The 27,155-nt window shown below is 37.1% G+C and overlaps 1 protein-coding gene across 3 annotated transcripts in view; it reads right to left on the bottom strand.

Annotated features, from left to right (window-relative positions):
• The window catches only part of DST (dystonin), a 4,096,730-nt gene that overhangs the window by 753,602 nt on the left and 3,315,973 nt on the right, over nucleotides 1–27,155 (bottom strand). For all 3 annotated transcript variants that reach the window (XM_044063350.1, XM_044063347.1, XM_044063348.1), the window contains one exon: nucleotides 13,757–13,923. In XM_044063350.1, coding sequence (XP_043919285.1) covers nucleotides 13,757–13,923 — 167 coding nt within the window. The remainder of the gene's footprint in view (nucleotides 1–13,756; nucleotides 13,924–27,155) is intronic.

Genomic DNA, 27,155 nt, shown 5'->3' with positions numbered 1-27,155 from the left:
TGACCACGCTAACTGCTGCACCACTGTGCCACCAGTTACCGCTGCACCACCGCACTGCCTGTAACCAGGTAACCAGGATAAAATCTGCATATCACACAAGATAACACTATTACGAAAGGTATTCCCCTTCCACTTCTCTACTTATCAAATCAGTTATGTATCAAATAAATAGGGAACCTCCGGGTTAGTGGCACAGCATGATGCTTCAGAGATCATCCACGTGCAACTAACAATGGGCAGAACTGCAATTCAAATTGTAGCTTGCTGCAGATCACCCACTATGTCCCAGGACCCCCATTCTGCAATTCTGGAAACATAAAGGTCCTACCAAACACCCTGATATTGGGTGATTTCAATTCACAAACATTAACTGAGAGAACTACCCCAGTACTAACTCCCTTGCCCAACATTTCCTAGAATTTATAAACTCAAACTCCTTGGACCAACTGGTCAACACCCCCACCAGAGGTGACAACATATCGGACCTGGTCATCACCAACATGGGCGACCGGTGTTCCACACAGGAGGTCAACCTCTCACTGGTTAGATATGACCACAAACAAATCACTTCGGATATCCACATTCCGTTCCCACCCCTGGTCAAAGAAACCACCATGAAAAACTTTTCAAAAGCAAACTTCACGTTACTTATGACCGATGCGAAAAGTTTCAAATCCCCCATGCTAAAGGATAACACTGCCCAAGCTGGAAAATCCTTTACTAATGCATTCTACGGGCACCTACAAGAATGCATGGATCATGTTATCCCAAGCAAAACCAAGACTCACTCTTCCAAAAAAAGGAAACCAGTCTGGTGGACCCCTGCCATAAACAAGCTATACAATAGAAGGAGGAAACTAGTACAGAAAAGAGTAAAATCCCAAGAGGAGAAGACATCCCTGATCAGTATCAGCAACAAACTACGATCCCTCATAAAATCATCCAAGGCTAGCTTCAAAAGAAAAATTGCCAAGGACTCCAAAGATAACCACAAGATATTCTTTAGCTATGTCAAGAATCTAAGTGACAATTCCCAGATCTGCTCGGAGTTAGTGCAGAATGGCACAAAATACACTGAACCGACAGATTTTGCCAACATCCTGGCAGACAGGTTCAGTGCAAACTTCAACCCCCTCTCACCCCCAAAAGGGTCCATAACCATATCAGAAGAATGTACTGCCCCTGAAATCACAGACATTCAGGTTAAAACAGTTCTCTCCAAAGCAAAAACATAGCATCAATGGGACCGGATGATGTCCCAGGCTGCATCTTACATGAGCTCAAAGATGAACTAACTCCTCACCTAAACACACTGTTCCAACTCAACTTCTCCACAGGCTACGTGTCCATAGAGGGGCGCACAGCAACGGTTATTCCGCACCACAAAGGTAAAGCCACAACAGACCCCCAGGAGCTATCGCCCTATAGGCCTGACTAGCTTGGTCTGCAAGGCTATGGAGTGCATCATCATGGATCTCAGTAACAGAGACATTGGGAACCCCCAAACACTGGAGCCTACCCAGTTCGGCTTTGTTAAGGGCAGATCATGCCTCCTAAACCTGGTGGACTTCTTTGAGACAGTTATCAAGGCTATAGACGAGGGAAAGATGGTCCACACAGCCTACCTAGACCTCGCAAAGGCCTTTGACACCATTCCCCATTCTGGTATTAGACAAGCTCACCAGCCTAAACATAAACCTCTACGTCACAAGATGGGTTGCCAACTGGCTCACAGACAGAACCCACATGGTAAGAGCTGCTGGAGCTATGTCTGACTCTAAACCGGTTACAAGTGGCATTCCCCAGGGCTCAGTCCTAGCACCCCTCCTGTTTGGCATATACTTCTCAGAGGTACAGACAAGCACAGGAGGACTATGGCTGACCAAGTTCACAGACGACTGCAAACTAGGGGCTATAACTGACTCTCCGGCTGACACAGACATCCTCCAAAAGGGTCTCACTGAGACAGATACCTGGTGTCAAAACCATGGCCTAAAGCTAAATGCCAAAAAGTGCGTAGTCACCCCCTTTGGAAAAAACAAAGTGCTCAACAAATTTCCACATAGGTGGTAGCCCCCTAAATACAGAAGACAAATTAAGGGATCTGGGGACCCAAGTAGATAGTATTCTCTCCTTTGATAATCACATTGCCAAAGTGGTTAGAAAATCCTTCTATGTAGCCCACCTAATCACAAAAGGGTTTGCATCCAGATCAAAAGAGGTCATTGTGCCCCTCTACATATCACTCATCAGACCTATCATAGAGTACAATGCCCCATTTGGGATGTACCTTACAAGACACGTGCAACAGCTGGAAAGATCACAGAAGTACCTCACCAAGAGGATCACTGGCCTCAAACAGATGTCCTATGCAGCTTGACTGAAAAAACTCCAGCTGTACTCGGTTGCATACCGCCTACTCAGAGGTGATCACTGCCTGACATACAAGGCCATGTCCAACCCAGAATTGATGGACATGCTCCACCTAAAGAAAACCATATCCCCTCAAGCCACACTCTCTAGGGATCTAAACCACACCACAACAATAAATAATAGGACGTGCTGGAGGGATAGAGTCCTATCCCAGAGACTTCCTATGCTCTGGAACAAGATTCCAATCTACATTAGGCAGAACTCCTCACTAACACTCTTCAAGAGAAAATTTGACGAGTGGATGGGAAACAGGAAGTTTACCCCGGGGATCACTTCACTGGCTCTGCTGGACAGAGGCACAGGGAACTAAACTACGGGGGAGGCAAAAGCCAACACATTCCGGCTAGACCTATAAATACCTTTGGGCAGATAGCCTAGTACCTACCTATGAACCTATGAAAACTCGATTTATAAACATGCACCTAAATTAAGCTGATAATCTACAGTGTTGACGTGTATGACATTAACTAAAAAACATGGAAATACTCCAGAATTTACTGGTAAAAAGGGCAAAGACTACTGTATTTTTAAAAAGATTCCTTGCGAAGTGTACAGTTCTTTTTATTGTGCCATGGTTGACAGCTATTAGTGATACATTTGTGTTATTATACGGCATGACAATTATTGCATCCTTTCCAAGGAATCTTATTCCCTACTACTTTGCTTTTACCTGAATATAACTGCATTTACATGGTGATTTATTGTCTGACGGATTTATTGTGCTGCATTTGAATGCTGAAATCTGCTACAGACTACAGAAATCACCTGACTACTACAGCCTGACAAAGTGTATCTCTGAACAATTGCATTATTAGAATTCTAGGTCACATGACATGGAATGTAACTGGACACCTGCTCAGCCGACAGTAAATACAAATACAAGTTAATATACTTAATAAGCACAGTTCTGCTGAAATAACTAAAGGAAAAACTACTTACTTTATAATCAGAAAGCCCACTTTACATAATAAGGGCATAATTACAGCAAAAAGAAATGGCAACAAAAATCTCTGCACATGATCTTTTAACACATGCTGCAAGCAAAGTTCCTTCTTAAGCACAGTACTACCTGGATGGTTAAACTGCTACTCTCTGCAAAGCCATAGCAAGGCCTATTTCCCAGTGGAATATGAAGACCATGCAGATACTGTGAAAATTTCTGCACACAAGATGCAATAACAAAAAGATAAAAAAAAATCAAATTCACAGACAGAATGGTCACAAATGCAAAATATTTCCGGTAACTATGAAAATATACTTGTATAGGCATTGTATAGGTCTTCATCCCTTCTTTGCTTACCGTAGGGTTTGACATAGAAAAATACTGACTTTAAATCTATATAATAGATATCTCTACATATCTATCTATCTATATATACATACATATATATATATATATATATATATATATATATATATATATATATATATACACACACACATAAATATATACACACGTATACACACAGACACACACACACGCATATATCTATTGTGTGTCATTGAGGTGATGTAATGGTGTGATCATCTCACAGAAACAAAAGTCGTCCCAGCTGATCGGAAAATGGGATGATCGAACAATGCCTGCTTTGTTTTGGTGTGAGATACCAAACAGTGGTGATAGAGGAGTTCCTTTCCCCATTGTACCATGATCTCAGAGTTGGCATATATACAATTAGCAGGGGGGGGGGTGCAGGGACTGTCTGTTGTATTATTTTATTTTTGAATTGGCCAGTTTTGCCTGCCTGTTGCTGTTAATGATATTGGTTTAGGACTAAGCTTCATATACTCACATCCACTATACAGTGGCATAATGGCTATTAGCTGTATCAGAAATACCCCTTCATCTGCTGCATATGCACAATATGACATAAATTTAAGGATATTTCCAGTAGAAATGTGCAAATAAAGTAGTAGTGGAAAAAAACATCTGGTGTCCTCAGTATGTTCATTAAATACTGCAGACACTACTTTCAATCCCTTGCACATACAGTCCATCATAGCTGAAAATGCCTATTCTGATAGGGTACACATACTTTAACTGTGAAGAGGTCAAATAAAATGTCCATGTAGCAAAGCTGCAATGATACTTTATTCACGCATATCCAGTCCCAGTACACCAACCACACACACACACACACACACACACACACACACACACACACACACACACACACACACTCTCTCTCTCTGTCTAGTGAACTGACATTCCCCCCTGCCAAGCCCGATCATTTACTGAATGTATAGCCACTTTATTATGGTGCACAGCTCAAATGTTTGATTTTGATCAATCTCTCTCTCTGTCTAGTGAACTGACATTCCCCCCTGCCAAGCCCGATCATTTACTGAATTTATAGCCACTTTATTATGGTGCACAGCTCAAATGTTTGATTGTGATCAAGATTAAAAATATGTAGTGAGTGATGGTTTAATAAAGATGTTTCTTGTTTAAAAAAAGGCAGGAATTGAATAATGTCTATAATATTGCTTAGGTTGTATGATATATAGCAAAATATGTGAAGTACAATCCTTGTCATGTTAATACAATTTGATTACTTATTTAAGAATGTAAATTTGTCTATATCACAAGTGATAACTCAATAAAGGTGTTAAAAAAAAAAGATTAAAAATAATGGTCATAGTAATGTATTTCACCTTCTTGGTCTAATAAGCATACCGTTTGACCCCTTACCTTTCTCCCTCAGAAACAAGTCATATCAATGAACATTTTACATTGATAATAGGATCACAGGATCATAAAGTCATGAGAAGTACAAGGCAAGTAAGTCTTAATATCACAAGTGTCTTGCTGAATACCACCCTCAAGATGTAACCCCCTCCACTTCTAGAAGAGCATAACATGTTAGGCCAGGGATGAACTTGTGGGAGACCATGCAATCATCAAGGTTAGAGTAGAAACAATCAAGGCTATCACTCTGTTTAACATGCAGCGGCAATCTATTACACAGAATGAGCAACAAAAGGGGAGTGACTTTATTCCTTCAGCATGTAGTACTTATAAGATTAGGGAGGTTCACCCCCCTACTCTAGATGCTTATGTAACCTTGCCCTTGATTGTGCACCCATTCATCCTGACAGATAAATTGGTTTTAGTCACTAATGCCAATGAATGCCAGGCACAGATTTTTATGCAAAAGTCTATTAGTGACAGAGTACAGACATAGGGTGTGTAATCTGTCTTGGTAACTGAAGACTTTCAGGCCAACAATAATCTTCTTCAGTGGGAATCTCTGAGGCACTTCTAGTGGCATGATATACCTGGCTAGGTACATGTTGAAAGGGACACTTTACTTAATAATAGCCCTAATAAGGGTAGAGTACAGCAGGACAATAACACCCTTTGACCTAGATGAGATACTGTTGGAAATCAGTTGTGCAAGACATAAGCATTCCTTAACTACTATTGTAAGATGTTGTTCAAAGGTGAGGGAATTGTTGATACAGGTGCCAAGATCCCTGGCTACCATGTCCATGTGGAGTGGCCTACTGACTATACTGTAAGTTGTAGAAGACAGGGTGTTTCCCAAAGAAGACAATGTTGCACATTTTTAGTTTGAGCCATTTTTCTGTACATCATTGGTTTGAAAGGACTAATTCTTGTTAAAGCACCTCTGCATCAATGGGGAAACAGATGATGACATTTAGCTTGCAGTCATCTGTGAATTTGGTTAGTCATAGATTAGGGTTTGTGCTACTGAAGTGGGCAGTTATTTCATGGGATTAAGGCTTTGAGCTGTTAGTGAGCTGTTTCCTGTAGTAAAGGGTACAGAGTCTGTTTCCTTATAATTCCATTTGCCTACTATGCGATTTTCAACAAGTCACTTAAAGAGACAGTGTTCCCAGGTCAACTCTCAAAAGAGTCATGTGTTCAGTGGGCTTATCCCATTAAAAATGTATTTAAAATCTATATGCCATAGTTCTCCATTTTTACAGACAGCCTGCACACACACACACACACACACACACACACACACACACACACACACACACACACACACACACACACACACACACACACACACGCACATATAAAGACATTATCTGTGTTTGCCAGTAACATCTGATAGTGTTGAAATATTTAAACAAATATGACCAGAGTAATGTATTTGAGCTTGTTTCTGTCTTGCACAAGCACCAATAATGCATACTTTATGTAGAAAAACTATAGATGACTGTTAAACACATCCCACACCTCCTACTCCCACTCAAGACAGGTTTGTACCTTTTACATCTTTACTATCTGATTAGACCACCCCAACAAATAACAATTTAGACAGAATTAAAAAAGACACAAACCACATGAAAGAGAACCAAGGAAAAAATTTTCCTGTAACATCAACATCCTCTTTGAACTTCAATACATAGCAGGATGGATTACAAAGCTGCAATGGTCATATAGTAAAACAAAAAAAAAAATGATTATAAAAAAAGTCTAATTTCACAGTTAAAAAAAGACTGATCAAGTCACAGCTTCTTTCAAAACTTGGGCCTGGAACTGCAAGTCCACAGCACCCGCCTTTAGCCAACCATGCAAACACATCAAAACTCTGGGAAAAATGGACATGAAGAATCTAAGCAGTTTTAAAACAGAGTTAGGAAAAACCTTCTAATGTCACTGATAAAAGCACTGACTGTTCTCCTTCAAGGGCCTAATGTTACTTATGAGCAATGCTATCAACACAGAGGATTAAGATAGGGATTCCGACTTTAACCACGTCAAGAAATTCACATCAAGACAGACGATCTTCAGGTGAATCTTGGTATCTATGTCAAGAACACATAATAATAATAATACATTATGACTGGAGATCTAATCATAATTCTTTGTAGTGCGTGGAGATTTATATTTTCCATGTACTACTAGGCACACAAAAGTAACATTAAAACAAACAAACAAAAAAACACAGCAATGTGTTGTGCCGGTAAAGCAGTGAGGAAGTGGTTAATGTCCTTATGTATTCCCAGTCTAAGGGAAGCAGTGTGAATCAAAACTGTGGATATAATATGGCAGACAGCGGGCAGAAACAGGAGTTGAAATTAAGCCATTTTACATCCTGCTGCTGCTGTTTTCTGGTCGGCACTGTCAGCTTTTATTACCAGATGTGATGCTGAGGAAGCATACAGATGTGATGCTGACAGTGCATAGTGGGTGAAACACATACATCTCTCAGCACATGAAACAATGTATATGTTCTAGCAGTGCATGTTCTAACATTTTAAATTTCAGAATGTAAAGCTTTTCAGTCACTCTCTTATAAAAACACTTTTATTTATTTTTTTTCTTTTCTTTATAAAAATTAGCACAAGACTAGGTCATTTAGTTTATTCTAAAGCCTAAGATCTGTTATGTCATCCTGGTTTAAATGCTAAAAGAGTATTATCAGAATTTGTTAAAGGCTTTAATGTTAGTGTAATAAGAAGGCAAGTCATCCGTTATAAAAGAAACCCAAAGTCCCAAGAATGGACTCCTCGAATCATCATTCCTAACTGCTAAGGATGAAGACTTAACACTCTCCATTACAGTGCAGCAATGCCAATAGCCAAGTATCTCAGAATCCACAAATGTCTTCCTTACCAAATCAAGACTTTGCAATCCTTGTCATAAGCCACAGTATCAAATATCCAGGTGGTGATTAAGAAACCTGACACCACTGAAATCCTCTGAATTACATCTCAACATTCATTAAATGTTGAACCCTTATCACAGCAATGTGTGTTTCACACTGGAGCATTAATGCTCAACCTGGTCTATGAGCAAAACTATACTGCTCCAGGTAACTAGTCATTCATTTAAGCATTTTTAAATCTTTGGATAAAACTGGCAATGTGGATACTGAACAATAATTACAATCTACACTTCTTTATATAAACTGGCCAGTTATCAGTTCTATCGGCAGCAGAAGTGGTTCATTGCTAAATTACCAATAATGCTTTATTCCTTGTAGGATTCAGTCTATTCACTTCTAGACAGAAGAACAGAAGTCAGCTACTACAAAAGAAAAAGATCCTGTGGTGGATACATATTAGACTGGTCAAAAAAGATCAATCAGACAATTCTAGATAGAGGGGGAAATAGAAAGTATGTAGACTTGTTGACATCAATGTTACCCTTGAAACCGCAAAAGATAAAAGAAACATGCACAAAATGCCTAATTCCCATCCTCTGATCCAATCCTTCTAAGATCACATACTTAAAGATGAAAGCAAACAGTACAAAAATATTGCCCTTATAAAATTAGAAAGTTGCTAGAATAACAGGATTTGTTTAGCATTCATTTTCTGAAGGATATGAAATCTGAAAGACAAATATATGTCATTATTTTGTGACTTCAATCCTCAATGAAAACCACAAATTTTATGAGGAACAGACCAAAAATATGCAGCAAATATCTGGACATTCTGTGAACATCTGGACAGATGGGAGCAATGAAAAGTTTTCTTAACCTATTAACAGATACTGTCATTGTTAATAGGCATGTGACATTCATTACAATAACATGCCAATGTGTGTGCATTGAGGGGAAAGGATGGGGGGTACATTAGTATGATATAAACATGCAAAAGATTTGACACATCACCATTTAGAAGATATAATATGCAATGCAAATGCTGAGAGAGCTCTCTTCCAGCAGTCCACCACTATAAAACACCAACACCTATTGAGTCCACCATTTACAACATGTAGAGGTCAGGAGAATCTGGGCACCAGAAGGAGCCCAATCCACTGGATCCCTGCCCATGAATGAAGAAAGGTATCCCTACTCTTTTATGCATGAAAATTAAGAACACTATCAACTGCCTCCTCCATCATTATAAATAGGATAACCTAAGGCCAGCCACCTTGAACTGCAGGCTTAACACTTACTTTCCTGGAAAGTGACATTTAAGCTTTACAAGGTCTAAAGTGAGGTAACTGCTTCACTGCAATTCAGGAAACCTTTCCATTTCAGTATATTTCAAAGGACAGCTCTTTTTATGGCGCCAACATATGTATGCCTTAATGTTTCAACTGTAAACTTACTGTGAGTCTACGGGCCTAAGTCAAGGTCTAATAAATCATCACTAAAGAGTTATGTCCAAAATGCTCCCACTACAACTGCTGAGAAAAATCTAATTCAGAACAGGCTCTCAATATGCAAGCTTATGAGGTTTGAATAGAAATATTATAAGATTAACATTTTGAAAATGGAAACAGTGAATGCTTCCATTGTTATGGAACTGTATTTAATATGGTGGATGAAGTTATAAAAATGTGAACACAATAATATTTTTCAACTAAGACTTTCATTACAGTTATTTCTTAGGCTAGAGGGAGATGCAATACAGCTTTTGGTATTACCCAGGGTCTACCAACAGGCACTTCTGGCCAGAGCCTATGACATCTCCTTTGCAAGCCATGTGGTCATAACGCATACCAAAAGATGCTTGTGCAGAATTTTTTATTGGCCATGGACTGAAAAGGATGCAAAAAGATACTGAAGGACCTTTGAGCAGTGCCAAAAGGTTGACAAGGTTGAAGACAGCTTTATTGCCTTTTGCTATTATTGAACAATTTCTGAAGATAGTTATCGATATAGTGGGATATCTGAGTACCCTAAGTTCCTCAGGCAAGAACTATATCTTGGCAGTGATAGTCTATACCATTAGATACTTTGGGGGGGGGCTCTGTTTCCCACTGAATGAGAGATGTTAGGAAATGCTTTGTTAGATATTTTAAATAGTGAAAATTAACAAAATAAAATGTTGGTGGACAGATGCACAATCTTTATTTCAGACCTACTGTCATGTTGGTGGAAGCGCTGTAGGATAAAACATCTAAAGACTACTCCCTGGCATTCACAGATAAATGGCCTTGTGGGAAAGTCAAACACTACACTGAAGACCACATTAAGAGCATTTGCAGACCAGGAGTTGGGCAAGTATATGTCCCTTGGATTTAATTCATGATGAATGGGATGTGAGTGTCATTCCCATAAGGAGTCTGTTCTGGTGCATGTCCTAAACTTCAGTAAAAGGCTTGTGGAGCTCAGGTGATGGCCCAGATGCATCTGTCATAGGAACAACGGCAGGGTTGCGGAGTTTTTCTTAGAGGTACTGGCAACTACTGGTGGACCACAGCCTATTAACAAGATACTTTTACCAAGACCAGGTCTTGCTGAGTAAGAAAGGAATTTGGGTATGTTTTGTTTTGGGGAGGACAGAATAGAAAGTTGTTAATTTTGGATTATTTTTTTTTTCTTTTTTTTTTCCCAATACAGTACTGAAAATGTAATATCTGACAGAGCCATATACCGAAGTACTGAAAGTAGTCGTGGTTTTCATGGGTTGCTCATTTTGATCTTTTAAAGGATCTTTGGATTTATTTATTTATTTATTTGACATTTGTTGATTGGGATAATCTGACTGAGCAACTGCCCTATGACTAACCAAATTCCCAGATGACTGCAAGCTAAATGTCATCATCTGTTTCCCCATTGATGCAGAGGTGCTTTAACAAGAATTAGTCCTTTCTAACCAATGATGTACAGAAAAATGGCTCAAACTAAAAATGTGCAACTGCCCTTTTTCAGCGGAGGCCCAGGAAGAAAAACTTTACATAACAACATTTAACATCGAATTAAGATAAATAAATACAAAAATTCAAAATACAAAACATAAGTAATTAAAAACAATGATTTTAACAAATATAAAGATATCTAAGTTAAGAAGTAAATCTGCAGTGGGTGCTACTGATACAGGAAAGAAAGAAAATTAACAATAATTAACAGATTAATACAAACAAGTGTAGATACAAGTGTAGATACAATTGAACTAGGACCAGGTAAATTGCTGAGATTTGGTAGTTCGAAAGTTAGGATAGTTGTTAGTAGGCTGCTGAGCAGTTTAGTGTCAATTTGAATTATTAACCCAAGGTGTCATAACGCTAATATATGAGAGCCAGGTAATAAACAAGGGCACAGATGGCAGGTGACAAGTACAGAGTAGAGTTGGTTATGGACAGAAATTGAAATTGTGAGATGAATAAGAAGAGAAATAGCTTAAAGGATAAAAAATAGGTGTAAGTGGGAGAAATGAGGTAGATGGTTGTTAGTTCTTGGTGGATTGAAATCACTGATTTGTTTTTATATGGATTAATAAGAAATCTGCTGGGACAGAGACAGTTATCAAATAGTTTTGAGTTGGTTTTGTTTGTGTATTAATATGGGGCTGGATCTAGAGATGAGTACACTGTAGTTTCCCAAACTTATAAGTCCATATTTTCTATAACAAACTGAAGCCCCATACCTTTGGCAGAGTTCTAGTCTTAAAATATAGCTATAGTATCTCTCTAGATTACCATATTATTATATATTACAGGTGTCATTCCTGATCAAATCTAACATGCCTCTTTCACACACACAAAAAAAAAATCTAAATTCTTGTCACTCACTGAAATAATCCTTCTATACCAAGAAGGAAAATGTGCATTGTTCTGCTTACTGCAGTCTCATAACATTGCCAGTTTTCACTACTTTGACCAAACCCGTACAAAACTATTTTTTTTCGCAGTACCTCATGAATTTGGTAGCTCTCATTACTCGAGATTCATGTCTATAAATTGAATGCTGGGAGTAATGAATGTCAGGACATTGCATGCACAGCAGTAAAAGTGCTTGACAATTAAATTCTATAATTTGGCATATACTCATGTTGAATATAAAATGTAACTAAAGTAGCTGACTGATGTCAGAACATAACTGAAACAGCATTATACTGAAAAATAAAAAAAAAAATCAGGGGGTATGGCTGATGTACACCAGGGTCCATGATTGCACTACAGGTAAATGACATATGTTATTGTATATAACAGTGTACTCAAAAGCTGACAAACCTGTGTTGCACTTCCAGTATAAGGAAAATATGAACATTTTAATTTGATGTCCAGGCATCTGGCTTCCAGGTGTTCAAGTGTACCACAAACTCCCCATTTTCATATTTATGGAGACAAATCTTTGCACCTCCCAAATAATTTTTTGCAACATTTGTTGGGAAGGTAGAAGAATGTTAAGCATAGATGTGGAATGAGAGATAGGAAGTTGGTGTAATGATTAAGGTGTTTACCCTACAAAAACAAAGTGCAAGGTTTGATTCTCAAATGGGGTAATTGTCTAGGCTTAAAATGGCCCACAACAGCAGTTAGCCTAGTACTAACCTATGACACTAATGTCTGATAAATATATGTCTTTGTTTCTCTGAAAAAGCAAAAGTACAACATAGGTGACACCAACACAATATAAAATTGTTATATGAATCAGCAGTGGAGGGGAATCAAAATCAAAAAATCTAGATCCCTCAGAACCACAAGGGCGGGAGACTTAAACCTTGACACGGTTATAAATAGAACGTGCTGGAGGGACAGATTCATCACCCAGAGACTCCCTATGCTGTGGAACAAAATCCCGGTACATGTGAGGCAGAGCACCTCTCTGGCCTTGTTCAAGAGGAATCTTGACCAATGGATGGGAGATTGCAGATATACCCCAGGGATTACTTCAGTGTCACTGCTTGACAGAGGCACAGCAAAATGATAGGCATAGTTTTTATTCAAACTAAAGGGGTGGCGAAAGCCACATAACTATGGGCTAGGCTTATAAATGCCCTTGGGCAGATAGCCTAGTATGAACCTATGAACCTATGAACCTATAAATCAGTCATGGCAACAGAAAATAGAAATAACCATTACCTTTTACAGATGATACAGCACTAAATAGAAAAGATGAGGCAAGAACAATAAACTTTTTAATGACATTCTACTGTATCACACTAGGGGGGCTACTGCTGACCAGTGTTAGCTGAACTGGACAGTGCGTTACATTACTAAGTCTTGATTATGTTGACATTTCATTACACCACTGCTTGTTTTAGACATTCTTTTCTTTTATACCAGGCACTATATATTAGCCAAATGCAGGAGAACAATGAAGGATCCTGGGACTATAGTTAATAGAACAGACATTTCACCGTGTTGCAGGAGTTAAGAAACCCCTTATTAACAGAGTCTCAGAGGCTCAGGCAGCAGACATATTCCATCCAGTCAATTACACATACAAATATTAGAAGACTGCTATTAAAGGGGTGGGAAGTAGCATCAATCAGGTGGCAAAATAAATTATCGGGGTATTATCTTCAGTCCCTGCTAACTGTCCATGACCCTGCCTAAACACACTGAATACTATAACTCACCAATGAATGCATAGCTTGTAAATAGCATTTTTACTGAGGTAAACATTAATCTTTTTAGGTAAGCAGGCAGCACACATACCTTGCCTCAGCCTTGTTGAGCAGGGTGTCCCACCTATGACCCAGACTACTGAGCTGTTGTAGAAGCTTCTCTTTGTCAGCAGGATCTGCTGACTCTGCAATCTTCTCTCCTTCTCGTCGGATTAACTCCACAGTTGGTCTGCGGTCATCTAGTAATCTCTGAAGCAGCTGAGAACAGAGCATAAGGGGTTTTGTTAAGAAAGTACCACAACATGATGAATGTGTAAGTTTTTCAGGACGGCATTCCTATTCTTCGCCTCTTCACTGTGTAAGTGCACAAGACATTCTAAGCACTTTGAAAGTTATAATAAGTAAAATACTAGTCAGTACGTAGGCATTTTAGTGACTAAAAAAACTTATAGCACCACTAAAGATAAACCATCAATGACCATACTGCACAAATGTCTAAGTTACAAATAGCTTCTGAACTAGAAGGAGACTGGAATCCTTTGCAGCAATACAAATGAATTATTGAATTACCTTTATTTAATTATTTATTTATAGTTTGTTGAATGGATTAGTTCAACTAGGCCAGTGATCTGTTTTCGGGGGAGACCTGAGGTGGTATTCATACAGGTTAGAAGAAATTTGGCTAGGACAGCAGGGAACCTCCTAGCATGGTAATAGAACCACAAATCACTGGTCTTCCTGCACCAAAAGTGACTGTGATACCTGTTTGGCTTCTCAGACTGTTTATCCAGGCACATTTTTCTAATGCAAGTGGTTGAAGAATGACAGTAAAATCATTCAAGAATGTAATGAACTAGCACAAAAAAAAATAGAAATTAACTGGGGAAGGAGAAAGGACGTGTACTACTCTGCCCACCTTGAGGAAAAAAATTAAATAAGTAGTTGGTAAGACAAATCAGCAAGTTATTTCTTAATTACCTCTAGTTTTTTACATTTTAATAAAGGTACAGAAGGTCTTCACTGTCTTTATCCATCAAGAAATATTTTCTCACACATGCAGCAACACCTGCCTTTCATTAATGTTCTTCTTGAAATACAAATGACCCTGTTAGGACACTGCATGAGTGACATACTTCTGCATCAACCCCCAAGATAAACAATTACCCCTAGAGAATGTCATCTGCCAGCAAAAGAAGTTTTACCAGCTTGGCTATGTGGCATAGGAAATAGACTCTGGACGGCGTCTCAGATGATCTTGGATTTGATTTGTGAACTGGCACTGGAGGAGGCAGGCAGGAAAGGGCATGAGACACTCCCCTCTGCCAGGGAGGATTGAAGAGATGCACATACTCAGGAATATGCTGGACAGTGCTAACTTCCTGGTGGAAATATAAAAGCTTACTGTTCGTGCCTCGGAGCATGGGGGCAGGGGTGCTTTGAGGGAATGCCACAGCAGAAGTGACAGACATGCTTTGCTATCCTCCCATACATCTCACTGGATGCATGCATTAGGGAGGGGGCAGGGGTGCTTTGAGGGAATGCTGCAGCAGAAGTGACAGACATGCTTTGCTGTCCTCCCATACATTTCACTGGATGCATGCATTAGGGAGGGGGCAGGGGTGCTTTGAGGGAACGCCACAGCAGAAGTGACAGACACGCTTTGCTGTCCTCCCATACATCTCACTGGATGCATGCATTAGGGAGGGGACAACCAAAAGAGAAACACCTCAAACCACTTTGAACCACCCCCATGGCTGTCTGAATAATGGACCCTCACCCTGCTTATGGGGAACAAATGGGCTGATTGCCCAAAAGGAGCTGATGACTGACAGATAAAAAAAAAATTACAGTCTACAGGGAATGTACGCCTCCTGGAAAATGCATTACTGTATACTAGCACTAGCTCTGCTTAATCAGTTTACTGTAGATGCAGTTATTATATGAACACTAATGACATCTTTAGCCAGAAGAACAATGTCAGTTAATGGGAAAGAGTTACAGCATTTGCAATCCAAAATATATTACTACTACTTATCCAGTACAGAGAATAGCTGCCAACACAAACAATCGCTATATGTGCATTAACTATGTTATGAATAGGATTTGACATATCTCTGACATGGCTTCTGTCACTGTGGCAGCAGCTGGAGTAGCAAGGCATATCAGAAGGTTTACCAACTCTGTACTAATGTGAAAAGTGAAGCTAGGAGTTTTTACCATCAGTTAGAATTGGGGAGTCCACCTCTACAAAGGGGTCTTCAGGGATCAGACCTGGGACCATTCCTTTTTGGCATTTACTTCTCTTAAGTCAAGGCCAATGTCAATGACTTATGGCTGACTAAATCTGCAGATGATTGCAAATTAGGAACTGTCATTGAATCCAGAAACTGGAAATTCATCCCTGGTTTATCACCTATATCTCTAATGGACACAGGCAACCTGTAAATGGTTTGTCTCCCAGGCTCATGCTTACACTTATCAAGGATATCAAAACTTTGTGAGAGATTTGGGATGGATGGCTAGGCTTAAAAAGGCCCTTGTGATCATTAGCCTAGTAAACACCTATGAACCCACAACGACACAAATGTTTTCCAGGAAGGGCTGACACAAACAAACAGCTGCTGTCAGAGCCATGGACTAAAGCTAAATGCCAAGAAATGCATAATTGTATTCTTACAGATGTCATTCACCCCTAGTAACTATCACATCAACAACACACCTCTAAGAGTTAACCTAGTTGTCAGAAACTTGGGGACACACAGACAGTAATCTGGCCTTTGACCATCACATGTCTAAAGTAGTGCGGAAATCACTATATGTTGTGCAACTTATAAACAAAGGTATGGCATCTAGGTCCAAGGAAGTTATTGTTCCACTGTATTCAGCATTCATCAGACCTATCATTGAGTACAATGTCTTCTATGGTATGTACATAACTAGACACATCCAACAATGGGAACATCAACAGAGGTTCCTCACTGAAAAAAAAATACAGGTCATAAGTAAAATGTCCTATGCAGACCACCTCAAGGCCCTATTCCTGTATTCTGTCTGCCTGGCATACACGGAACTTTCAGACTCCACTCTCATGGACCTCCTGTACAGCAAACAATCAGCACCAAAATTACCCATTGTAAGGACTTAAACCTTACCTGTGATATAAATAGTATTAACCAAAAAAACACTGTTAGCAGTAGGAAACCAGTCCACTTCAAAAACGTTTGTTCGTTTATTCACCATAAATTCCAGAGAGATGATTTCATTAAGACCTGGTTCTTGCCCAGCATGCAATTTAATTTGCCATTTCACTTCTCGCTCTTCAATAAAATTTCTGTAGTCGCCCCCTCTGGGGTTCACTGGAACATTCTCCAATATTCCAAAAGTAAAAGTATTACAATTATTATACGTGACAGCGTGTTTATATAATGCGTTGTTCAGATTCTTAGTAGATATCTGATACATATGTTCATAAATCCTGTCCTTTAGGCGCCTTTCGGTTTTCCCTACATAGTATGCTGGACAGGATTTACACATAGCAAGGTATATCACCCCAGTAGATTGACAATTACCCCTGACAAATTCAACTTTTGATTTTATTAAATTCTCCAAGACCACTACATTTTTATCTACTATATTTCTAAAGGACAGGATTTACGAACATATGTATCAGATATCTACTAAAAATCTGAACAATGCATTACATAAACACTCTGTCACATGTAATAATTTTATTAGTTTTACTTTTTAAATATTAGAGAAAGTTCCAGTGAACCCCAGAGGGGGCGACTACAGAAATTTTATTGAAGAGAGAGAAGTGAAGATCCAGGTCTCAATGAAGTATCTCTTTCAAGCTTGTACTTATTAGACAAGCCATATGTAAAAGTTTATAGACATTATTTTTAGAAATAGTTTTTAGGGTAATATTTTAGGAATAAAAGTTTTAGAATTATGATATTTTAACACAATGTATTTATACCAGTGTTGGTGTACTTCACAATGTAATTTCAGGATGGTGCCTTTAATTTGTTTAATTAATTAGATGAGGTCATTAGTCAGTGATATATATATATATATATATATATATATATATATATATATATATATATATATATATATACATATATATATATATATATATATATATATATAATGAACCTGAATGTGTATAATTGTATTCTGATGAAGTCCATGGTTTTAAGAGATGAAAGCGCTCAATGTCATTTTAGCTGGAATTTATGGTGAGTAAGCGAACAAACAAACGTTTTTGAAGTGGACTGGTTTCCTAGTGCTAACAGTGTTCTTTTTGGTTAATAGTGTATACTTTGAACACTGGGGGTCAATGTTTTGGGCTATTGTGATATAAATAGGACATGCTGGAGGAACAGGTATGTATCCCACAGACTTCCTCTTCTCTAGAACAGGCTCCCCATCCATGTGAAGCAGAGTTCCTCCCTAACCCAAATCAAGTGTAACTTGGACAACTGGATGGGGAACAGTAAATTCATCTGTGGTTTGGTATCTATGTCTCTGATAGACACAAGCAGCCTGTAAATGGTGCATCTCCCAGGCCCTTGCTTGTAAATGTTTCACCTCCCAAGCACCTGCTTACACTTATCAAGGGCACCAGAATTTGTCAGAGATTTGGGACACATGGCTAGTCTTAAAAAGGCCCTTATGGTCATTAGCCTAGCAAACACCTATGAACCTATCAACCGTTGTCTACATGGGCTCATCTGGCAGCCTTTTGCAATAACTGAAAAAAAGGCTCAATACAAGCTCTTCTAATAAAAGATGAAAAACAAGTTGAAATAATGCAAATAGTTTTAGTATGTTCCAGAAATGACATGCAGTCTTTGATTCATACCTTACATATGTAATCCTCAAAGCCCTCAAAATTCTCTGCGTCATTGCAAAACAGGCAGAGACTGGTAGAGCTCTCCTCATGTTGCCATGGAGTGCTACTGAGTGATAGCACACTTGCAGCATGTGTCTGATCTTATGTGCATAGTCATTCAAAATGGCAGTTGGCCAAGGGATTGTGAGAAATGCTCTGCCAGTCATTTGTCCCACCACCTTGGAGGAGGTCTTTGGGATGATGGTGATGACTTATGATCAAATGAAAGGGCTAGAAGCCATGGATAAGTTGAGGAAAACTATCAAAGTGTGACAAAGATGACCGCAGTGTAAGGTAGGGTTAAGCCTGCTGGGCACCAAGACTGCACCAGTCAGGCACAGGGATTAAAATTGCCCATAAAAAGATATGTTAAAGGCCCACTATGCAGGCAGATGAGCTATTTTGCATATTGTTTTCTGTCAAGTATGCCAGGATACACACTGTAGTTAAATGCTTAGACCCTACAGAGGTATGTATTCCCACAGCTGCCTAGTGGGATTTACTAAAGTGGTCATACATTTCCCATCCATTTGGTAATTTATGCACAGGTAAATGTACAGAAGGCATCTGCATATGTCTTGCTAAGGGTCACTACAAGTGAACAATGACTGCTGCAGGGCTGTGAACTAGACATCATCTTTCCTCAACACTCACAGTGTTTAACAAACTGAATGCTTTGTCATCTTGAGTGATGCAAGCCACGAGGAATACATTTCAATATAATCCTTTTCTCAACCCACATGAGGAGCTTAATATCAGTCCTGCTCTGTTTAGAGGGTAACTGTTTACTTATAACCGAAAAAGTAACCTTGTGGTACAGTTATCTGTCCAGCAATAATCCTGCTCATTATATATGGCCAAAGCAATCAACAATAACAAGTGTGTGTGTGTGTGTGTGTGTGTGTGTGTGTGTGTGTGTGTGTGTGTGTGTGTGTGTGTCTAAACACTACTACTTCTGCTCCTCACAAGTAAAACTCCATGTCTTTTGTGATACTGCCAAGAATACTTGCCAAGCAACGTGCAGAAGACTGCACTACTGTGAAGATAACTGGAAAGTCTGGTAGTAGGAGCAGGCAGAAGCGAAATGTGAAGGGAATACTCTTCTGTCAAAGTAGAGCGAATGAATAGTGGTCATTATCTCAGCCATAAGACCAGTACATAGTATGAAAAAAAAAAAGAATCTGAAGAGCAGATGTCCAGTTATAATTACAGGAAATTAGCAAATATTTCCTTATTATGAACTTAATTACCAGACAGAAATTACCGGTACTAATGGTCATTGAGCGAGAGGGATTACTCATGGGTAACAAGGAGGCACTTAATAAAACCATAAATACTGTAGTGCTACAGTTCTCAGAATTTTTTTACATATGAAAAATAACATGATATTTCTGTACAACCTTGGACTTGGCATTACTATAAATGCAAATGAAAGACTCATGCCTCTGCAGAAATTGATTCCAAAGTCACTGTCTGAATGATACCATATTACATGTTCAGTACCAAGTAAATCATCAATATAAACTGCGATTTCTGTAATTATCTCATTAATACATTTGTTTTATTCATTTTAGCTATAGGACCATGTTTAAAAATGTACTCACAGTTTTCTTTCTAACATTATTTTGTGATAATATTCTAGTATGCTGTATTTTTGTTTCTGAAGAAAAAGACATGCATGTCATTCTGTCTGCAGGAAAGTTATCACATTTTTATAGGACACTTCATGGCACAATGTCACACTGTAACAGTTAGTGTGTGCAGACTCTAAGGACAGTGCAGTTCCAAAAGTCTGCATACGGTTCTGATATGAAGCCATAAATTTACAATAAACAGTGAAAAACATCAGCAACATTTGTAAACGTTAGTAAATAGTAAATATGCCTTTTGTAAAATTCAGATTGACTTAACATCTTTGTACTCCTCTTGCAAGGAAACAAGATATTTCTGTCAAGTGACAGATTCATTCTAAAATTCTTAAATCTAGATACTTTTTCTTTCCTTAAATTGCAGTGATGTTGGTGTCAAACAATTTTAGGACAATGAGCCATTTCTCTAAGCATTATTGTTTTTAGTGTTTTTTTTTTTAAGTTTCTTAACTTTGTCTATGTATATTGTTTCTGAGTCTTGTGATCTGAAGTGCACAGCTATTGGAATCAGGATATAATAGCATAAATTCCAGAATTTTTACTAATATCAAAGATATATATATATATATATATATATATATATATATATATATATATATATATATATATATATATATTCATTTTACAAGGGATCTTAGACTTGCAGACTAGATATTTAAATTGCCTTTTGAATGGACATGCCCCAATAGCATGGCAAGGAATTTTACCAAGATTTATGAGCACTCCTACAAGATTCCTTTCATTCACAAAAAATGACTGCCCTACTAGAGAGTCAGACTAACCTTGTCTACAGAGATAATCTCCAGAAGAAAGCTGAAAAGTCCTTGTTTTCCAGATGCCTCCAGGCACTGTCTGGTTAAGTAACTCATGCAAGGTCACACAGTGGGCAAAGGAGGACTGAGGGAAAAAAAAAACTCTGTAACAAAGAAGTACAGCTCACAGGCTTAACTCTCTGCAACAGGTGAAACAAAGTTGCTGCTGGATAAATTAATAGTTAGCTAGGTTGAAAGGGTCAGGAAAAGGCATTATACAGGCCAGCATTTACTGGGATACATGAAAGAATTTTCATGGAGTATAAATGGCTTAGTTTATTCCAATTAAGTGGAAAATAGCTTTAATATATCTTAAACAGCTGCAAACCAATGTTACTGTGCATCAGATGATGTACTTAATGGATAAGAAATACCTGATGCTGGGCAAACTGGGCTTTACATTAGTATATCACCTATGAGGGAGCAGAAAATGAGAAGTACCAACTTTAATAAAGAAAAAGCGTATCATAAAATGTTATCGGTTTAAATTCAGATTCCCAGGGAAGATTTGCAATGTATAAAGACAGACTGTACGGAAAGGTAGTTACACTAGCAAATATCTATATTCCTACAGAAATTAATATGCATTGTCTATCTCTAATGTAAATAACTTGGCTATTTTTTCAGGAAAGGATACATTACTGGGTGGGGAAATGGAACTTGGTCACATCCATTATGGATGTCAGAGTTAGTTCCAGCACATTCCTGACATATTTCTTAGTGAGTATTTCACCATGATAGGTATGAACAATGTACACACACATGTGCATTGTTCATACCTATCATGTGTAAGAACAATGAACAATGTGTACAGACATGTACTAGTTAATATTAACGTATATGCAAGCAATTCAAATAGCCATGCATTGGAGGCCAGGTTGATTAACTTTGTATGCATGGCAGAACATTTCTATCAATGTCATCAGAGCTGGATCCAGCACTAGGCAACCAAGGCTATCACCTAGGGCCCAATGGCTATGACGGGGCACATGCTGGCTGGGAAGGGGCCTACTTGCCAAAGAACTGTTACGTTTACTTTTTTTTGTTTTTAAAAGCGTTCTTTAAGAATGTCTTCTGTCTCCGATCACACACGTCTGTGCATGCATCATCACACAGATCTCCCTGTCCTTCCTTACCACACGTGCAGGACTTTAAATACAGGAAGGTGCATGTGTGTGTGTGTGTGTGTGTGTGTGTGTGTATATGTATGTGTGTGTGTGTGTGTGTGTGTGTGTGTGTGTGTGTGTGTGTGTGTGTGTGTGTGTGTTTGTTTGTGAAATGTCCTATGTAAGGATGGCAAGTAGTTAGCTCAGGCTGAAACTCTGTACCTTAGTTATAGGAAACAAGCCTGATCTACCCCAACCACAAAGCTGTTAGTTTCAGGTGCATTTTCAAGGAGCTGAGTGTCAAGTGCATACTTCTAAACTGTTCCTGATTTTGACTCAAATTTTGGCTCTGTCCCTCTTAAAACATGTGATCCTTGTTGAAAAGAGCAGGAATTGTACTTGATAAATAATGACAACACTAAGAGTTATAGACTTCTTTTACTTCAGAAGCTGTATATTAATTCACATTATTTTATTCTGTCAATGTCTCTTGTTATTAGTGCTAATATTTTAAAGGTATGAATTGTGAGCTTCAAGGGAAGAGAAGTTTGTTGCATGCTATGTCTGTTTATAATATGCAACTATTGTTCAGCAAATGGTATGACTATTGTGCTAACAAATTTGAAAGCATTGTTGGTAGCACAATAGGTAACATCCTTATTCTTGATGCAGAAAGCTGTGGGTTCTACTCTCACAGCATACAGATGGATTGCTGATACTGTGTTGTACAAGTGGGATGGGGTGTTGCAGTCCTGAGTATGTCCTCCTTTGGATGAGATGCCTAGTAACTGTGAACCTGCTGTCATTTTTCCATCTGTTCCCTATTGCAATATTACCAGCTTATCATTTTTAATGCAACTTAGACAATTTTATTCTTCAAAGGCAGAAGGCACTGAATTTGAAGATGAAACACTGAATTATAAAGCTGTTTGCTAGCAGCAACCTCTTCATTAGTTACTGACATCCCTAATGTGGAATTATCCAGATGACTTTTACTTCTGTAGAGATTGTGCATATTGACTGATACTGGTGAACTGCAATGACAGAAGCTTGAGTAGATTTTTATTGCTGAAATGTTCAGAATTGTCATTATTAATTCATACATTTTGTTTCATTGCTTACGGGAAAAATGTTAAAAAAAAACACAGCAGAGCTGTATTATGCAAGGAATATAATTTAATACAATCAGGATGGTGCATCAAAGAACACATGCGCATGGTCCTAAAAATGTCTGCAAGGGGCCTGTGATTTGAAAACAGCCCAAAGGTGTAAACTTTATCTGCCACTGGCCAGATGCATTTTCTTTGAATGTGGTTTTCAATGCTGTTTCAATGAATGTGAGTTTCAGGGGTAGAGAACTTTTAATGCTAAGTTTCTTTTTACTACAAGACTGTATTGCATTGTTTAACAAATGTCTATCAGTGTTTGTACTATAAAATTTGAAATAAAAGTTTTAAGTTGGTGTGCTTTAATGTAATTTATCATTATCTGTATTATAAATCCCAGTTTTAGAGCTAGTGATGTTTAAAACTGTTTAATTTTTTTTTTTTGCATTTCATGGCTCATCTTGTGTGATCGTGAGCTGTATTTCAAACTCAAAATAGCTGTTGGAGTATTTCATACTTTTATAACCTTGTTTTACCAAGAGAATGATGTTTTAAAAGAACCCATAAGTCTGCTTTTACTCACAGTAGCAGCCTGGTTCAGTAGTGGATTCATCACGAAACTAGAAGTGTTCTGTGACCCTTCAACTCTGCAGAAACCAGAAAATATGCTTCGGAATGTTCAGATGAGCAGCAATAAAGAAAGTTTAAGTTAAAGCAGCTTTCTTTTCATTAATGTGGTTTATTAGATTCTTTATTTTTTTTTTCACTATTTTGTTGTTCGTGTCACATTTTTCATTTTATTTTGCTACAAATTGATGGAGAAGAATTTATCACAGTGCAGACTCTGGGGGACAGCATTGCAAATGTAATCAGTGATGGCTTTTTTGTATGGGGGAGTAGTACACACAGATAAAAGGTGGAGTAAGTACTTAACAGAAAATAGATGTAGTTTATGACTTCTTAAGTGGTGACAGTATTGTTTCACAGACAACCTGTTTTGGGTGATATGTTTTGTAACCATAGCATCCTGACTGTCACCATTAAATTATCTTTGTTACAATGTTCATCTTTATGCCTCATCTCAGAAATATGTCAATTATTTTAGGGTTAAAATACTAAATAAAAAAGGGGAAGAACAAGACAGAATGATACAGAGATTACAAGCAACATGCACACACACACAAACACAGACATATATACATATATATATATATATATATATATATATATATATATATATATATATATAAGTATAGATAGATATATATACACACACACACACACACACACACACATTCATACATTTATCACTTTTTTTGCCCACTATATATTACAGATTATATTACTGATTATATTGCACATGACTAAGTAATAACTGTCTTAAGCTAAACTAATGTTAAGAGCATAATGGGACAAACTCTAAATCCATCTTCTTTCAAAAGGATTATAATAGAAATCTTTATTAAAATAATTTACAATTATATCTATGTATGTTTATCTTAAATTTTTTAATTTATAACAAGTTTTTGTGGTGCAGGATGTGCATTACTTCCTCATAAACACAGAAATGTGTGATTTAATAGATGCACAGGAGTGGAACTCCTGCAAAAATCATAACACAGCCATTGAATATGGGTATTATACTTTGGTTTTATTTTAAATAGATGTGTTTACCTGCATTGATATTTACTTATGGAAAATGCTAGTTGTAACATATAGAAAATATATTTAACATACTGACAATGGGTGATGTTGGATATAGATGACTTGTCTTTCACTATAAGGTATGAACCTAGAAGCTGTGCAGTGTATCGAAGACTGTATTGATCTGCTTCTTAGTGCAACTTGTAATGCAAAAAAAATCATTTAGAGAAGCCTTCTTTTCTTTTAATGATAGATTTCTCTCCTTATAGAAACTGTTAATTTTGTAACTTCTTTACATTTTGATGTTCAAAATAAGTAAGATACACATATTGAATTATTTAGAAAACCTGAGTGAATGTATAGGGTTTTTCTCCACAGGACTCCACTATAATGTTATTGGGTAACAGATTTAGTTGTGAGGTATATCAAAAATTCGTCATTGTAAATGAGTGAAAGTATTTAAAATTTTAGGATGTATTTTATGGTTTCTTTTATTGTATTCGTTTAGCATTTTATGTTAATAGGAACAATCTAATTGTTGTAAGCCTCTATTACAGATTAGTCGTCTGTTATGTAAACAGTATTTTTTCTTCTTATAACAGAAGGACATATTAAGTATTATATCTTCGAACTTTATTGGTATAGTTTACAGATATTATTAAACTGTATAGGACGGGGAGACTTTATAATATTATTTTTCCAAGTGTTTAGATTTTTTGTTTAATATAAATAATGATATCATAGGTGGTGAAGTAAAAAAAAACAGAGAGGATGTTATAATAATGTTACAGTAAATGTTGTTATGGCAGAATTTTTGAGTGTTCTAGTTTATTATTTATAAAATTATATATAACATAATTTGAAATGGCTAATAGGTTTAACAATGAACTTATCAAAATTTCAGTTTTAACACAGTATAGAGTGCACGTTTATTAAGTAGAAGTACTGTGGCAGTGTAAATAAGATTTTGTCTGATATTTTATGAGTTTTGTGCTATTGGTAGGTTCTTTTATGCTAAGTAAAGGCATAATAGATGTTGTCGATTTAATTTTTAGTAGATTTATATGAGTTTTATTTAAGCTTTGGTTGATTTTGATTGGTATAATATTGTAAATATCAAAATAAATATTATATTACATTGGTGCTAGTCCTTAAAATAATGATACATATAATGTGAGTGTGCTTTAGTCTATATTGTACCTTGTTATTTAAGTTAAGTTTTATTAAGAAGTGGCAGCACAAGACAGAGATTGAAAAGTGTTATGATAATGGTTGTGAGTGGTTTGTATGATAACATGATCAAACCAGGAGTATCTTATTCCATGTTAGGGGATGTAAATATTTTTGTAATTCATATGTTAGCAGTTTTAAAAAGTTTTAGAAATTTGTACATAAAAAATCTGTTAAAATTAGATGTTGGTTCTTGATTGTAAACAATAACTTAGCTTTTTATGAGTTGTTTTACATTAAAGATATCAGCCTACAAATGTAAAAATAAATAATGTCCACATTTTTTTTACAAGAAACTCATTTGTTAACTAAACACTTAGTTAGACTGTTATTTAAAAATGATTCCATTCTTGTGGGCTCTCATTTTAGTTCAAAAAGGAGAGACCCTTGTATACTTTGGAAGAAGTCATTGATTATGCCTAAGGTGATTGATACTTATTCTGATAAAATTTTCACAATGGGATTGATAGTAGCTGAAGTCAATAAAAAGTATTATACATTTGTCAATGTATATTGAATTCCTGGAATTGGTTCTAGGGGGGTTAAAAACATTTAGGTATTATAATTTTACATTCAAAATGACTAATTTTATTGGCTGGTGATTTTAACTGTATTTTGTCAGAAAAACATAATATTGCAGATAAAAAACTTAATTTCATAAATTAAATGAATTTAAGAGACATATATGATTTAAAATTGTCAAAATCTCTTAATTATACATATTACTCATTTAGATTTGGTACTCAAACAAATATAGACAAAGTTTTCACTTCAACTGGGTTATATTCTAAAATGGAAGTATTTTTAATTTCTTTTCCTCTGACTGACCATAATGCTGTTACCTTTAAAATTACTTTGAGTATTAATGACTTAATTTTTTTGTCAGAGAATTCCTGCTTATATTACTAAAATTAAATGATTTAAAGAACTTTTTAAAATTAATTGAATTGTTTATGGAAATTAATAGTTGTGAACTTAATTATGTTATTTTGTGGGCTACGTTAAAAGCTTATGTATATGGCAGAATTAAGAGTTGGTATCTTTATAAA

The sequence above is a fragment of the Protopterus annectens genome, chromosome 2.part1 (assembly GCF_019279795.1).
Source record: "Protopterus annectens isolate FY-2018-M chromosome 2.part1, PAN1.0, whole genome shotgun sequence".
NCBI classification, from domain to species: Eukaryota; Metazoa; Chordata; order Ceratodontiformes; family Protopteridae; genus Protopterus; species Protopterus annectens.
Note: the sequence above shows the minus strand (reverse complement) of the source record. Positions and strands in the feature narration are given on the sequence as shown.